Raw genomic sequence first — 16,782 nt, 5'->3', positions numbered from 1 at the left:
AATTCGACAGACAAACATGGAACAAAAGTGCACGCCTCTCTCAGTCAGTCCCGCAAATGAGAAACGATCATCGAATGTTGGAAAAATATAAATGAGAAACGTAACACGAAGAAAGAAAGAAGTTCAAACCAGCCTCCTCGATCTTGTGCACTTTTGCGGTTGCGTAATATTTACAAGGCCAAATATAACCCCCCCCCCCCCCCCCCCCCCCCAGCCGCGAGCATATGACGCTATATGATATGATGCTGCACAGGCAGTCCTGCTGTTCTGTCTTTCTCGAACCCTCCCCAAAACCTCGACGGAGAAGCGCAGATCAACAACATGCTCATATTAATACACGAGATGATGAAAGTACAAAATAGAAATTATTACCATACATGTCCAGCATGCAGGATTAATATTTAATGCATGTTTTTGTTTGTTTCTCTATATATTGGAATATAATAACCAAGCAGGCAAGAAATCAATAAGATGTTGCATAAAATGTCCTCCTCGATACATTTGCATAAAGTGGAGTCTTGCTTGTTTTAGTCTTTTTCATTTTGGAGAGGATACTGGACGCCAGGCCTCCTCGCTGAGCCTGCTCCATTTAATAGCAAGATTATGGTAAAAACCTCAAAGGAGGGCCAAAGTTCATCAGGATGTTTTTCTTTCTTTCTCGAAGGAGGGAATTGAAAAGTCTGGATGGAAACGTGATTATGTGGTGGATTGGAGTTGATTTTCAAATTTGATTGTGGCCCAGAGTCCGAAACAGTCCATTTGTGTTCAAGACGGACGCTGCTCTCTCCCGGAGAAAGTAACTCACATGAAGAACTCTGGCGAGGAGGGGTTGTCGCTGGTCGAGCCCGCCTCGCGGAAGCCGCCGCTGGGCCCCGAACCCGAGCCGGCCAGTTTCTCGCACTTGAGTTTGTAGGCGTCCCTCTCCCTGGCCAGGCGGCCGATCTCCGCCTTGAGCTGCTCGACCTGGTTCATCAGCTGCGTCTTCTCGTTCTCCAGCACGTGCTTCTGCTGCACGCGCTTGAACCTGCACGACTGCGCGTAGCCGCGGTTCTTCAGGGTCCTGCGCTTCTGCTTCAGGCGGATGACCTCGTCCTTGGTGAAGCCGCGCAGGTGTCTGTTGAGCTCCCGCACCGACATGGACACCAGCTGGTCGTCCGAGAAGCGGTCCTCCACGTTCAGACCGCCGCCCGCCGAGCCGTGGTGCGCCGCCGACTGGCCCAGGTGGCCGTGCGGGTGGTGATGGTGGTGGTGGTGGTGGCGGTGGTGATGGAGCGACGGGTGCGCCTCCGGGGACACCGGGGACGGGCTGTCGGGGTCCTGGTTGTTGTTGTGATGGTGGTGCTGGCCGTGCGGGTGGTTGTGCGCTCCCGGGTGAGCCGACAGCTCGTCGGCGTGGTGGCTCATGGCCCCCGCGTACGGGTGATGGTGCTGCGGGCCGTGGCCGTGGTGGTTGTGGTGGTGATGCGGACCCCTGTAGCCTTCGAATGCGCCTTGCTGCTGTTGCTGCTGCTGCTGCTGCTGCTGCTGCTGCAGCTGCTGCTGGACGTGCGGCGGCGGAGGGTGGCCGTGAGTCGTGGCTCCGATCAGGGCCTCCACCGCGTCCTCGGGGGTCAGGCTGAGGGTCTGCGGGTCCATCTGCTGGTGGTAGCCGCCGCCGGGCAGCCAGTACAACTCCTCCAGGTGGTTCTTTTGCTCCGTGGGGCTGAAGCTGGGCGACGAGGGCACCGAGCTGCAGGGCGTGCTGATCGGCGTGGATGACACGGAGCCTTGCGGTTGGAGGCGGTTGCACTGACGCACTCCTGCGCGTTCCAGGCCGGCCAAGCCCTCCTTCTTGACGTCAAACTTCATCAGGTCGAAATCATTGACATATTCCAGAGCCAGAGGGCTGCTGGGTAGCTCCGGGCCCATGCTCAGCTCTGCGCTCATGCTGCCGTCGCGACTCTTTTGCAGGTACGCAAAGGAGCTTGCAAGCGTCGCCAAAACGGATTTGGGAATCAGCGTCTCTTCTCTCCTTTCTGGTTTCATGCAATAGTTCTTTTGGTTCATCCAGCGCTGCGCACTGACTTGCTGCAGCATGAAACACCTTGAGGGGTGGGAAAAAGTGCAGGAAGGGGGGGAAAAAACTTTCAGACTAAGCTCTGCTCACTGTTTGCATCATGTAGACTTCTGCTCTGGCGTTGACAACCAGGCAGGAGGAAGAAGGAAAGCAAAGCGGCCTCAGTGCACAGGCAGTCCCTTCAGTAGATGTGCATTCACAACAACTTTGAAAAGAGCAAGAAGAACAGGAAAGAAATACCAAGTTTGCTCGCAGCGACGGGCACCAGTCCTCGTTGCAACTTGTTGCTAAGTCCTCGTTTTCTCCAGGAAAAAAAATAATCAAAAGGAACAAGTGAGCAGATTAAATAGGGCGTCTGATTTTCGCCGACAAGCAGCTTTTCCCCCCCCAGCTCTGCACCGCAGAGATTTGACGCCTCTCCCTCTCCTCCACTCTGGTATCCAGCAGAATGCGCTCGCAGCCAGCCGCAGCTTTATGCTTATAGCGCACGATGACGCGCGTCCATATAGGCGGGGTCGGTGGCAAGACGGCTTCCAATGGGAGCCCGACCCGCTCTTGAAATAGAGGAAAGGAAGGAGGAGGAGAGCGAGGAACGGACAGTCAGCTGACCGAGCGGCAGGAAGGGTCCCACCTTCACACCGCTTGCGCTCCTTATTAGCCCCCCCCCTCCATTTTCTCATCACCTTTAAACATCCTTAACGAGATCCAGTTGGAGTCGCGCTGTCAAGATAACGCATCTTTATGAACTTTCAATGTGACCTGCATTTACTACGAGTCAAAAGTGTTTGTCATGTCCAAATTTATATGTAAAACTGCTGGGTCAAAAGCAATCGAATGTGGGTCAAAATTTGGACTGACCCGCCAACTTGGGTCAATTTGACCCAACTTTCTGTTTTGTTTTCTACAAAACAACACCATTTTGGTCAAAATTTGGACAGACCAGTCAATTTGACCCAACTTTGGGATGGTTTGTTTCAAAATAACCCAAGTGTTAATATACCAAACGTAAAAAAAAATGGCTTGTTTGGTAATGTTTTGTTTCAAAATAATCCAAATTGACACTCTTAAAACTGCTGGGTCAAAAATTGGACCGACCCGGTAACCTGGGTCTACACAGAGGATCTTTTCAAGTAGGTTATCTAGTCAGTTTATTTTGTTTTGTACAAAACAACCCAATTGAGTCAAATTGACCCAAGTTACCGGGTCGGTCTATTGTTGACCCGGCACTTTTAAGTACCAAAAAAATATAATTAAATTACAAACAACACCCTCATTGCTAGTTACATCCATCTATCCACCTGTTTCCTTGTTTGTACTTAATTTAGGCTTACGTTTTAATAATGAAATGCTAAATAAAAGTTAAATTGCTGTGAGCGTTGTTGTGCTTAACGTGTCTTCATCGTGAGCCCCACGCCAGCCCCCTTCTTGGCTCGGCCACTCTGCGAGTCCAAGTCAGGCTCAAGGCTGCCCCTACGTGGGCAAGTCGTGCACCTGTTTTGCAAGATTATGTGGACAGTCCATTAATCGTGCACTTTATTTGGTTCTCTCACGGTTTAATCTCTTACTGGAATTAATTCCAAATTCTTGCCATGTCATGACGTCACGTCAATTATGGAAATATTTATTATGCGTGCACAAAAAAAGGCACAATACCATACTTGTAAATAGGACAATTATGTGATTTAATTATTAATATTATTATTATTATTATTATTTCATGTCCTTTGATATTCCATGCGCGAAAGCACCTGAGACCAAAAAGCATTGAGCAGGCTGACCATCTGGTCATTGAAAAAGAAAAGGCTAGTATGTTTATTTTTAAATAAATACAGCAGATACAATAATTCGAGTATTGTGCTTTTTAATATTTTACTAACTAATTTCGTAACAAAAGTCGCCATTTTATTCGATTTGTTTTAGGCCCTACAGATTAAAGTTGAGTTACGGGTTAATTGCGTGTAGTTGCCAGACGACAATGAAATCACGCACATGCATTTTATTCAACATGACATCGGATACTGTGAGAATTATTTATGGAAATTTATAGATTAATTATGCATGGAATTTCATTATTGTAACCACGAGGATAGAGTTTGCGAAATGCGCGTAAAGGCTATTTGGTGTATTTTCAATTTTTTTAATCCGCTGTCATTTTTATTTTATTTTATTTTGCAGAAAATTCAAATACAATTGTTTTTCTAATACACCAAAAGCATTACGCTTCGAACACCCAAATAAATAAACAAATACATTATTATTATTAATAATAATAATAGTAATAATAATAATAATAATAATAATGGTCTCATTAAATTTATTCCAGGCACCTGCAGGCGAGCGTCGCAATTCACAAAACGCCCGAAGAGCATCAAACCGAAATGAGCAGCTCTCAAACGTCCTCCCCGGCCAGGCCAGGCCGAGCCGGCGGCGGCCCCGTAAGGTGGTCCTGCATGCATGCTCCCTCCCTGGTGGAACCGAAGTCCGGCGTGCAGGCGAGGCGGAGGGGCGGCTCTCCCGCTCCGCTAATAATGGAGGGACCAGATGAAGAAAAAAAAAAAACCGTTTGTGTCAGCATCATATCGGTGGTTAATGATCTATTAAGTGATGTGTGTGCTTATGGGGCAGCAGGAGAGAGGGGAAAAAAGTGTCGATGCTTGCTTATTCTCCCCCTAATGAGAGTCCCGTCCTACGGATTTTCGGAATGAAGAAGACGAAATCAAATCCGCCTTAAAATGTTGCATTAAGCAGCTGCGGAGGCTGCAGCTCACATTCCACATCTCGCGACTGAGCGGCTCACATCGCGCGTGTCACACCTGTAACGCCAGGGAGGCCCCCCCAACTCGGACCCCAGACCGGATCTGGTCGCACATCGTGCTCACCTGCGCCGCCAAAACTTTTTGGATACACTGGAATGTAGGATGTTTTTTTTTCTTTTGCGGGAATACGCCACATTTCTCCCCCAGATTTTGCACCACTGTCTGTTGCAAAGCTGCTTTTACGCATGGGAGCTTTAATTGACAAGTAGGCATTAAAGGTATGGAATTCATTTTATTTACGATATTTATGCTACTACCATTGAATGAATGATGTACCGCATGCTCAATTAAATCAAAGGGTAATCCTTGCGTTTGGATTATTTGCACACAAAAAAAGTAAAAGTTGAGTGTCCTGATCCACAGGCAGCGGTCGTCCTTTTAATTGGCCATTAAGAGCGCGTACTTACTCAGGCATTCTTGTTTACTCCAGACCGATCGACTATCTCGGTGAAAACATGCATTATTAAGTCACTGTCTGTGTAAACAGGGCGAGTCGAGTCTGTGAAGGAAGCCAAACTGCAAGCAGTATCAGACTTAATTGACACACACCGACAACCACGCTTACAGGAACAACAGCAGGTGAGATAAGTGCAGATTCTCTCAGTCATTAATATAGAACAAGTTTCGATTAAACAGTGAAAATAAACCGTCTTCTTGTATTTAAAATCCACTTTTGCTTCCTCTCAGCGATTGCCCATCAGATATATGTTTTATTTCTTGTGCTCGGGCGCCCCTAGTGGCACATTGGTTCATTGCGAGCACTTTAAAGATGAGCGTCACAGCGCTAACGTCAATTTATTCAGAATTCAATTTACAGCGCGAAGATATTCGGAGATATAAAAGTAATGATGGGCAGGCCAGAGCATAATTGTGGGCCTTTTGTGAGATTAGATGTCTCTGATTAGCATTCTATAAATATAACAAGATATAAATGTCACACAGATATTGGTAAGGGGAAAGAAGCAACAATAAATCTTTTTGCTGCAGTTCTTCCACTCATGTAAATTGCAATACTTTGCATAGCAACCTGGCTCCTGTCCAGTAGTTTATTGTGCAGAAACATATGCATATTTTGGGGATTTTATCATAAATTTGAGGTAGTGCCAACAGTGGACACGCCCACAGCATTTGAGAGCCGAGACGACGCTTGATTTATCATGATTTTGAAGTCTTATTTTATATACTGAGCTTTTGAAAAAAAAACATACAAACTTCTCCGTGAGAGCTGCCATGAGATATACAATTTTATGAGTTTTTCCAGATACGAGCAGTCAATCTTTTGTTTGACCTGCGAGTTCTTAAATATTCATCAAAAAAAGCAACTTCAAGCTGTTGATTGCCACTCTCCGCTGAAGTTTAGTGTCAAACTAAACATAACACAAGGAGAGTTACACCTTGCGTGTTGAAAACAACCACATATTGTAGCTTTACCTTAGGAAAGTCCGCTTAGCTTAATGTTAACAAACATGTTAATGTTTAGCTTTGAGATGCGCTTTTAGAATAAACGGGTAATTGAACACAAAACGATGGAGAAATCACATACAGACATAATATAACAATATTCAAAGGCATATCTTCTTTATCCTCTACTAAAAACGACTAACCATAACATATGGGCTAACAATTAGCATCTACGTGAACATGTTTGTTAGCCTTCAAGCAACTGATATCTGAACACAAATATTGCTGGAAGACATGGAGTCGTAAAAAACAACAACACTCACAGGCATATATTATTTATCCTCTATGAAGAATGACTAATATTAGTGATGTACTGAGAAGCCAAGAGAGAGGAGCTGAGTACCCCAGAATGGTATATCTATATGTCAATCTTATTCTGACCTACAGGTGGCCCAGGTGTGAACACCAGAATGAGTAGCACAATGTGTATTGAAGGCGAAACATTGAAACAAAAAGTTAAAATTATTTTAACTCTATTTAATCATATCACTACTATTTATTTGGAAGAACAACTTTTTTAGTTTTATTTACTTATTTTTATTTTATAAATGTATTTTTTTTTCATAATTTTATCGTGTCCCCTTGATGAGTTGACTTTACTATCACAATGTTGTTGTTTTTTAATTATTATTATTTTTGTTGTTTTTTCAAATTAATGTAATGTCGTTCACATTGTAACAAATATTTTCTGGTTGTGTGTTTGTGTAATGTTTTCAAGTTGTGTGGAGCGGGCTTTTAAATGTTTTAATATGTGAATTGTACTTCCTCCAAAAATGGACAATAATAAAATTAAAATTAAAGGCTGCAACAGTCATTCCTGTATTCTGTCCATTTAGGGGGCTTAAGTCCTGCCTGATTAAAAGAAGACGTGTTTTTCAACTTACAAATGTTGGCTTGATTTGATTTGGGACTATTTCAACTATTTGAACACTCCCTCTGCTCTGCCCGCGTGCAGGCTGACCGGCCGTGGGTCGCCTCCTCGCCTGGACGCTCGCTCACCCCTCTCCTCCGGCCCTGCCCCTGCCCACCCCGGGTCATTTATCATGGAGCAGGAGGGGAGCCCCCGGGCCTGCAGGCCCCTGTCAGCCGGCGCAATCGCCTCTTTGTGGCTCGCAGCAAACAAGTGTCGGATCAGCAAAAGTCTATTAAAGCCTGGTGGGCCTTTCTCAGCCAATTGGGTGCGGGTCAGTGAGCCGCTCTCCTGGCCGCTCCGAGAGCTCTTTGTGTCGCCGCCGTGAGCTGACACAGATCCCCACAAGATTAATGATTTTTAGCAGCCACTTGCGTCTTATGGGCGAGAGTTCTATCCCGTTCTTCTCTTTATGACCTTCTTTGGGCCACTCGTAATGCTCATCTCTCATAGTCCATCTCCTTATTTCTTCTGCTTACTCCTCCCACTGCCCGCTAATGCAATCAATGCTAATTGTGTCTTTTTTTATTAGGGATGTTTGATCACACTTTTTATCTGACGGACAACACTATGTTTATTCATTCTTGATTACTCACAGATCTATGGCAGTAAGAGTTTCAATAAGTACTTTTGATACAATTTCACTTTACACATTGACGGATAATTGTGTAAAACTATAACACAAAATATATAGACCTAGAATAGTATCATATAAAATACAAGTACAAAATCATAGATGCTAGGTGAGTATAGCACTCGCTATAAAACACATAGGGAAGCAAACAACACACTAACAATGCACTTTAGGGCCGCAAATAACGATTATTTTCATAACACTGGTCAACACACATTTTGGTGCCAAGACTATTTTTAGCATATTTTGAGGTCGCTGAATTCGAAAATCAAAGTTTGTTTTCAAATTGGCTCCAATTTTTGAAATATTTCATATTTTCGTTTTAGAAAAGTGCTAATAAAAAGCAAGTTATGATGTTGATATATTTTATTATGCTCCAACTTTGATGAGGTTGTCTTTGTCTTTTCAAGCAGGTCCAAACAGCATTCTTTATTTTTGATGCGATATTGTGAAAGAAAGCAATCATTATTGCAGAGAGCCTTCTATAAGCAAATCATGTTTCATGTGAAAATCAAACAATAATTCAGAAAAGTCATCTCTCCCATCCCTAGTCATTATCTCCTCCAGCTGATTGCCACTAATGTCTAATGAATCCGAAGCATGTTGATAACCAACTTTCAAATCCGCACAGTCGTCCTAACGGCGAGCCTCAAGAGACTCCAAGTAATTTGAAATCGTCCAGCCGCCTCTCGCCAGTTCCATGTTGGTCATGTTCTCAGTGATGTTTCCAGTAATTACTGCAGGTTAAGTGCACGTCCCGGAGCCCGGCGGAGGCAGCTCTATCCCTCACCTGGGACATGACTCAGCACGGCTCGGGTCATCCGGCCATTTTCCTGACCGCCGGACCACACCCGGCCTACTCTAAAGCCGCAGGAGCAGCTCTCATGTTCACTTACATCATGTAATGCAAAGGTAGTTTTATTTACCGGCTGATTGTTTCCTGAAACACAGCCTCAGACCGGCGTCTGGAACTATTTAACATCTAGCCATACATGTGCTGTTTTTAACCCGCTCAAATATTGACTCGTACATACTGGATGGCATTCATAGCTGGAGAAAGCTACAAATACAATTGATATCAGATCTAATACGAGTAGAGGTTCGATAATTTAAAGTCGACAGCGTTTTGTGTTGACTTCAATGCAATCCTTTTGAGTTTGGAAAGCAGAATTGACTGATTTGACTAGCAAGATAGCTATATATATATATATATATATATAGATGTTCCACTGTTTAATTAAATGTAAGGTGTATTCTTAGAAGGAACCTGAGATACGACAAAGTCGACAGTTTAACATCACTGCAAAAATTAAAAGTCAAATATATCCATATATGAGATTTTTGATGGTTAATTCATGTGTTGTGCGTTTATTTTTAGGAACAGTGTTAACAGCACGTCTAGTTGAAGTCTGAATGGATGAACTCAGCCGGGCGTCGAGTCCATCCATCTGCCTCGTTTCCTTTCTTATGAACCTTCTCACCCGTGTGTTTGTTGGTACGCGAGCTTACGTATAAATGGTTATAGATTGAAAGATGCGGGCGTGCTGGCAGACCGCGTCATTACTCACACAGATCGGGAGAGACCACGGCTTGAGGAATAGGAATATCTTCCAGCTCTCTCCTACATACTGCAGGTACACATACACACACACACACACACACACACACACACACACACGGATATCCAATGTAGGTTGTTCATTTGTAAGACTGGCATTTCACTGCAAGCGCCTCCTCCCCTACTCATGACTCAAACTCAGGGTTCCCTTGCTGGGGGGCTTTTTGTTTGCGCCCTTGCTCTTGACTTGTTCTCTCTTGATTTGTTCCAATATTTCATTTTCACTTCTCATCCTCCCGTGTTCTGCTTTTCTCTCCTTTCCAGGTTGGAAACATTGCAAATCAATTACCTGCGTGTGTGGGTGCGTCAACTTTATACATAATCAGACATGCGGACACACATTTTTGGGAGCGGGCGCTCAAGCCAAATGGAAACCAGCACCAAAATTATTCAAAAAAACTCATGTATTTTTTTCTAACAGTCAGTAAAACAACAATAAACAAAGCGGGTGAAGGTAAACAAGCTATTAGTGGAGATAAAAAGTCTACACACCCCTGTTCAAATGGCAGGTTTTCTGATGTACAAAAAATGGAACCAAGCTGGATCAATCCTTTTTTCCGCCTTGACTATCAGTTAGCCGATAACCTGTACACCTAAATTGAAAAATAAATGAGAAGGGGAGTCAAAACAAAGTGATCACCTGGTTGCGCAAGTGAGCGCACTAACATGTAAATTGAAAGTGGCTGTGTTCAGAAGTAAACAATAACATTCAAATTAATGTTAAATTGGGGATCCGCAGTAGCACACACCTACCACTATTTAAAGTGCCTCTGATAAAATCCAAAAATTAAATTAAAGGATCTTTTTTTTTTACTCGCGACTGCCACCTCTGGGCCAAAGCGTAACTGCAACATCTGTGTCAGGCTCTTTCATGGTGCGCGTGCGAGTACGTGCACGATCTTAAAGCGACAGCCACAGTTGACAAACGAAGACAGGACTTCAAATGAGGTAAGAAAAACTCTGCCCCTCCCCAAAGAGACTGTGAAGTGTCAGGGTCCGCACACTCTACAATAAAGGGAAGATAAAAGCTGATAGGTGCAGTCAGAGTAAAACAGTCAGGGCTCATCTGGGCATTGGTGGAGCATGCATGATGTAGATAAAGCTTTAACTTTACCTTTTGAAACTGCACAATGCACTTTTATAGTTGGAGCATATCATTGCTGTCCAGCGGAAACTTCATATGTCCAAATATGGTCATATTAACCCCAGCACCCCCCCCCCCAATTTTTTTTTATTAATGGTCCTTCCCCACTTTGTCTGTGATTTTTATGCAATATTAACCAATTCAGAGTGGTAAAAATTGCTTGAAAATAAATAGTGTCGCTCTTGAATGTGACCTGTTGAGAGGTGTAAGTAAGGTTACCTATATTTAAGTTTGTTTAAAATCGATCGCTGTGATGCTTTTTTGCAGAAGGACCCTCTCGAGTCACGGAAATAAGTCTCCGTTTCATATTAATATCCGCTTAATACACGGTTTTAGACGGCTCATTATTTTATTTATGGGGTAGATGTCACGGACTTCGGACTTCCGGGTTTCACACATCAGCGCCGTTTCTGGCCACTGCTGGCCGCGTTCCAACACTCGCACCCCCAACCCTGCGTCTCCAAAACGCGGCGGGAGCACGCAGGGCGTCTCAGCTCTCTGAAAGCTTTGGACAACTGAGACAGACACACTCGCACCCGTCGACGGGAACGCGCAATTGAGGGGCACAAAGGCGGAAGAACTGGGACGTGGCCCACACGTCGCAAACCGGAACCGGAAACAAAGCTGATGTGTGAAACTCGTGAGTCGGAAGTCCCGCCTCCTCCGTGGCATGTACTCCATTGCATCACCCATGACTTAAGACCTTAAGAAGGTGTTTGTGAACTGTGTGTACTCTACGTATAGAGAGCGGCGACCGTGGGCCTGTTTTCTGAGTTTGAGAGCTTGCAAGCTGAGGTGTGATTGGTCGTTAACTGGGCCCTGAGCAACGGTGACGGTCATTACCAGTTTGCTTTTGCACAATTCTGAGGGTAATAGAAATGCACTTAGAGAGACTAGTTTTCATCTTATTTTTTAAATATATGAATGAAAAAACCCCAACTTTTTTCATCCAGGGAAAAAGGGTAAGTGCTTGTGCACCATACACTTGAGCTCTATGTGTACACGTGCCTGTATAGTAATGAGTATAACGGTAGCAATGAACAGTTGATTTTCACGATCAATACAGTGCATCTCGATCCTCATTTTCTTCGGAATCGTGATAAGAAGCAGGAGCATGAGCTTTTGTGTTCGTCACATGAGCTCGCGGCCCATAATAAAAAGTAGGGCTGGGTATCGATTTTAATTTCCTGGATCGATTTGATTTTGATTCACAAGAGTTCAGTTCGATTCGATTTAGATTTTTCCCGATCCGATTTGATCCACTTCAGTTCAATTCGATATCGATTAATTATGGAACATCAATTCTCCTTCAATGGCAAGAACATGATAAAAACTCCACAAATATGAAATTCCAAAGTAAATTTTGCGGAGGCAGTAACTGGTTAAATTATTTAGTCTCATTCACCCGCAGCCACTTTCACTGAAGCAACCCCCTTCGCTCCTGGCAGTTTTACTGGATTTTGACTGATTTTGCAAGGCCCACAGAATATTTTGTTCGGTTGCTATAAAAACATGAACCTACCAAAAGAAAGATTATAGTCTCTTCTTTCATCAGGAAAAAAATTATATTTCTATCTGTTTCCGTTTTGCAGCAATTAGCTTTAGAATATAGCTAAGTTTCATCATTATTCACAAATCTGCTTAGAACTGTGGGTAAATCAGCTTATTTGCAACATGGCCCTGGTTGATCTCTTATACTCTGCTGGCCATTTTTGGAATAAATACCATTGCTGCGTCATAGCCTTCTGTATGCTCTAGCATAAAAAAAAACATTTAAAAATACAACAACATATAAATATGTCTTTGGGACACTTAATACATTTGAAATAGAACGTATTTATACGTTTTGAGGAGCAAATGAGTTAGCCTAAGTGTTAACCAATCATCGGCATCAGCAAGGATGAGATGAAAATATTTTCATAAACTAATCCAATTGTAAATTGTAAATATAAATAAAAAAATATTCCAAAGAAGTGCAATAAGTCAGGTCTTTCATAAATGTAAGAAAATACTTTTAAATTCACGTGAACAGCAAAAAATTTGCCCTTTAAAATTCTATTTTCTTAAGAATTTATGGGAAAATGAGATAAATAATCGATTCATAAAACCATGAATCGATATTGGGCTTGAAAAGAAAACGATACAATATCGATTGTTTGGTTGTTTTAAACCCAGCCCTAGTAAAAAGGTGATATTGTTAGATATCGGCACACAACTTTTCAAAAAATTGATCCATAAATATACAGTGGATGTGTGTTTACAGCTTTCTAGTGTGTCGTTTGATTCCAGATGTTTGCTTCCTGCTTTCATAGCTTTAACACTGCTTTTTGTATGCATTAATTTATGTGTCTGGAGTGGTATGTGTGCGTGTGAGTGTGCATTGGGGCGGGGGGGTGGTTTCTGTAAATAAATCTGTTTGGGGATTGGGGGTGCGCGGATGAAATATGGTTCCAGGGATGTGGAGCAATGTGAAAAACTCGGCAAAGCCTGCGAATAACAAATCTCCTCATGTCGCCTTCCTGCAAAATAAATACACTCCCCGCACAAGTCATCCATCTGGACGAACAGACGCAGCCAAGATGCCCCCAATACATCCCCAACACGCACACACACACCAGTTATACAGTAGTTATTTACACATTTATGTGTATAATGAAATGAAAACTTCTTGAATGGAATTGCATTTTTTTAAGTTAAATTTTTGTATTGTTGAAATTACACCCCCTTGGCAGGACTAGACGTCACCAAATGGAGAGTGGAAATGGGAAGCACTGAATATTAAATAAAGGATGGTTCAGTCTAAATTTTCATTTCAAAATTTCTACATTTGAATGAAGAAAGCAGATTTAAACACACACACACACTGTCAGTGAATGAATCAGCTTCCCTGTGTGGGCATTTCTCTTAAAAGTTCTTCTCGACTTTCAGCTCTTCCAAATGGGGCAAACTGCCCAATAAACGACTCGGGTTCGGAAAGAAATAGCGACAATCTCATTTTTGACGCCACAATCTTGCTTTCAATTTTAGTGATGGTCTGTTTTCTTGGCTTCAATAGGTCAAGGTAATGTGTGCACGTGTGTTTCCGAGCGTGTTTATGTGAGTGAAAATGTCAGTGTGTGCATGTGCGTGTGTGTGAGTGAGTGTGTGTTTTGAGTATGTTTGTGTATGAATGTGTGTGTATTCCCGGTTTAACTAGCATTGTGGGGAACGACTTGTCCTTGTGGGGACATTGGGGGAGGGGGGTGGGGGGCACAAAGTTCAGACCCCTTTTTGAGGTCAAGACTTGGTTTTAGAGTTTAGGTTGTGGTTAGGAAATCAGCTGTAATGGTTAGGTTAGAGCAGGGTGTCAAACGTACGGCCCGCGGGCCGGAGTAGACCCACAAAAAGGTTTAATCTCGCCTGAGAGATTTTGTAAAAAAAAAATAGTAATGTCAGACTAATTAATCAGCCAGCCACAATTAAAACATATACATTTGTAATTCCACAAGCAATCCTCAAATGAGCAATGCAACTTGTACATTGAATTGCCCTGGATGTCATTATTTTACACATAACCTAAAGTTACGGTTTGTTTAAAAAAATAAAAAATAAGAAAACAGACCAACATAAATCAAACTTAAACATGCTAAACACGACACACATTCAACTACTTTACCATTTAACACAAACACATATAACAAGTTTTAACTTCCTCATGAATTTCGTAACTGCGCCAGTGCGCCACACAATGCATTCCGGGAACAATATATTTGCATAACACGCACTGAACTCATACGTGTTGCCTTGTTCCATTTGCTTTTGTGTTATTTTTGGGAACAATATAATTACAGTTGAATCCACCAATTTAAGGCTTGCCGGCAAATAGCAAAAAACTGTGGATAACTGAATTGTTTTCAAGTTATATACCATGATTTTATCGATCCAGCCCACCACTCTGACACCCCTGGGTTAGAGTAAGGGGCAAGGAAATGCATTATGTCAATGCGATCGCCCCACGAAGATAGTAAAACAAACGTATGTGTGTGTGGTGCCAGGGCCACACTCTGCCGGCAGTGTTATGGCGCCTATTTGCAATTTTGTGATGGATGACGTCCATATCGCTGCAAGTTGAATGTTTTCATATGAAATTTCTACATTTCCTCCCTTTTGTCAACAGACGAACAAATTCATGCATCACTGCCACTCATTTCCATTACACGCATTCAATCTCACGCTCATCTTACCGACTTTCTCACATCTGTATTTCCTTTTTGGTTATTATTTTTTTATTATTATTGTATGCGTTGTAAATGAAAGATTATGTCACACATGCATCTGTGAGCAGTGCTGCAAATGTCACCGTATCGTATCATGAGGCTAGCTGTCACTCATTTAGCCTCCAGCTAATGATTTTGCTGTCCTGCTCATCACACACACTTAAGGATCATCATTACAGAAAAAAACATTTCCTCATCCCCGTCAATGTGTCGTCTTTCAGATGGATGACGCGTAAAGAGCTACAGGCTGTAAAACGGCGGCTTCCTCTGTCACGACATGACGACAGGAGGCCGATTATAGCGCCGCGCCATATTGTAAACTACTCGTCATTAGCGGGCCCATCCCAGCTAATGAGCGCGCTGGAGACGAGTGAAGCCGAAGCGCAGCGCCGTCTTCATCACGAGTGCTGTTTGAAAGTGGCGCTGTGTCATTAAGCCCAGCTGTGTCGCACCAGGATACGGCCCGCATTGAGCTGTAAAGCTGCGCCATGACGCCGATGAAGGCCACAGCCTCCAGCGGCGCAGGGGGCCAATCACGCCCTAATGGCACTTTCCTGGCAAAAAAAACAGTGACGGAAAGCGAGATAAGTGCGCAAAACATGCAGCCGCATGAAATTAATATCCAACGTGGAATGTTTCAATTACGGCCTCCCGGGGACTCTCAAGCTAAAAGTCAATAAGACGAGGGAGGGCAGTGACACTCCCTCGCGCTTTCTGTCTTCTCTGCTGTGTTTACATACGGCGCTTTCCTCCTCCTCATGGTTTGCTAAACAAATACAGATCCAGTAATGAGAATGTTACTCTACTCAATTCCACCAAGAGTGCTGTGAAGTATTTGCCTTCTCAATTTCTTTTTGCATAGTTTCCCCACTTTAACGTTTAAAGTCATCAAACACATGTAAATGTCAGCAAGCTCATCCAAGAGATTCCCAGGACAACATCTAAAGAACTGAAAGCCTCCTTCACCTCAGTTAAGGTCAATGTTCATGACTCAACAAGGAAAGAGACGGGGCAAAAATGACATCCATAGCAGAGTTACAAGGTGAAAAGACCAAAAACATAAAGGCTTGTCTTACTTTTGCAAAAAAAAATAATTTAAAAAATCTGTCTGATTCCCAATACGAAATATTCTACAAACTAACGAGGCAAAAGTTGAACTTTTCGGAAGGTTTTTGTCTCGTTGCTGGTATAAATGTAACACAGTAGGCTATGTCAGAAAAAGAAAAAAAAACATCATACCAATAGTCCAATATGGTGGTGGTTGTGTGTTTGGGGATGCTTTGGTCTTCCAGGACCTGAACGAATTTCATTGATAGATGGAACCATGATTTTTGCTCTTTACCACAAAATACAAATGGAGAATGTTTGGCCATCAGTTTGTGACCTCAGGCTGAGTTCTGCAGCAGGACAATCCAGCAAGCCTTGAACCTCAGATTTAAATGCTGTGGTATATAAAAGGTCAAGAAAATATTAACATTTCCATTGTAATTTTACACCCCTACTATCCCCGCTCACAATTTTCTGGCCGATCCCCGAACTTCAATAGTCTGACCTGCCGATCCCGATTTTTGCCAATCGCGATTTTGTTTTTTTCTCACCAACAGCATACATCTTCCATGTTCCAATCTTGTTTTATTGTAAAACATTGAAAAATATATGTGGAACAATCCAAACCACATGAAGTACTTCTATCAAATAAAAATGAAAAGCCTCTTAGAAGCAGCAGAGGACAGCAGCTGATGTGTTCTGCGAAGAACAGTGTACAAGATCGGTTTTATTTGAAGGGATTGGCCAATCAGTGAGCCCCAAAAATTAAGGAAATCAGGGCCAATCAATCGGTGCACCCCTAGTTTCTACTTGATCTACTCATAAAAATCCTATTGAACT

At 43.0% G+C, this 16,782-nt stretch overlaps 1 protein-coding gene across 1 annotated transcript; it reads right to left on the bottom strand.

The window, feature by feature from the left end:
* Positions 1-216: 216 nt before the first annotated feature.
* On the bottom strand, positions 217-2,514 carry mafba (MAF bZIP transcription factor Ba). Its single transcript, XM_086070216.1, has 2 exons — positions 2,297-2,514; positions 217-2,083 (listed from the first exon to the last, which is right to left on the bottom strand). Exon 2 carries the CDS (start codon positions 2,074-2,076, stop codon positions 802-804), a length of 1,275 nt encoding a protein of 424 aa, XP_085926342.1. The 5' UTR covers positions 2,077-2,083; positions 2,297-2,514; the 3' UTR covers positions 217-801.
* Positions 2,515-16,782: the final 14,268 nt, after the last annotated feature.

Source organism: Leptonotus elevatus, chromosome 2 (genome assembly GCF_054856555.1).
Source record: "Leptonotus elevatus isolate MCC_2025b chromosome 2, RoL_Lele_1.0, whole genome shotgun sequence".
Taxonomy (NCBI): domain Eukaryota; kingdom Metazoa; phylum Chordata; class Actinopteri; order Syngnathiformes; family Syngnathidae; genus Leptonotus; species Leptonotus elevatus.
This window is presented reverse-complemented; position numbering and strand designations above follow the sequence as displayed.

Bases quoted from the DNA above. Each gene is read 5' to 3' on its own strand.
- mafba (XM_086070216.1), bottom strand. From the start codon at position 2,076: ATGCTGCAGCAAGTCAGTGCGCAGCGCTGGATGAACCAAAAGAACTAT.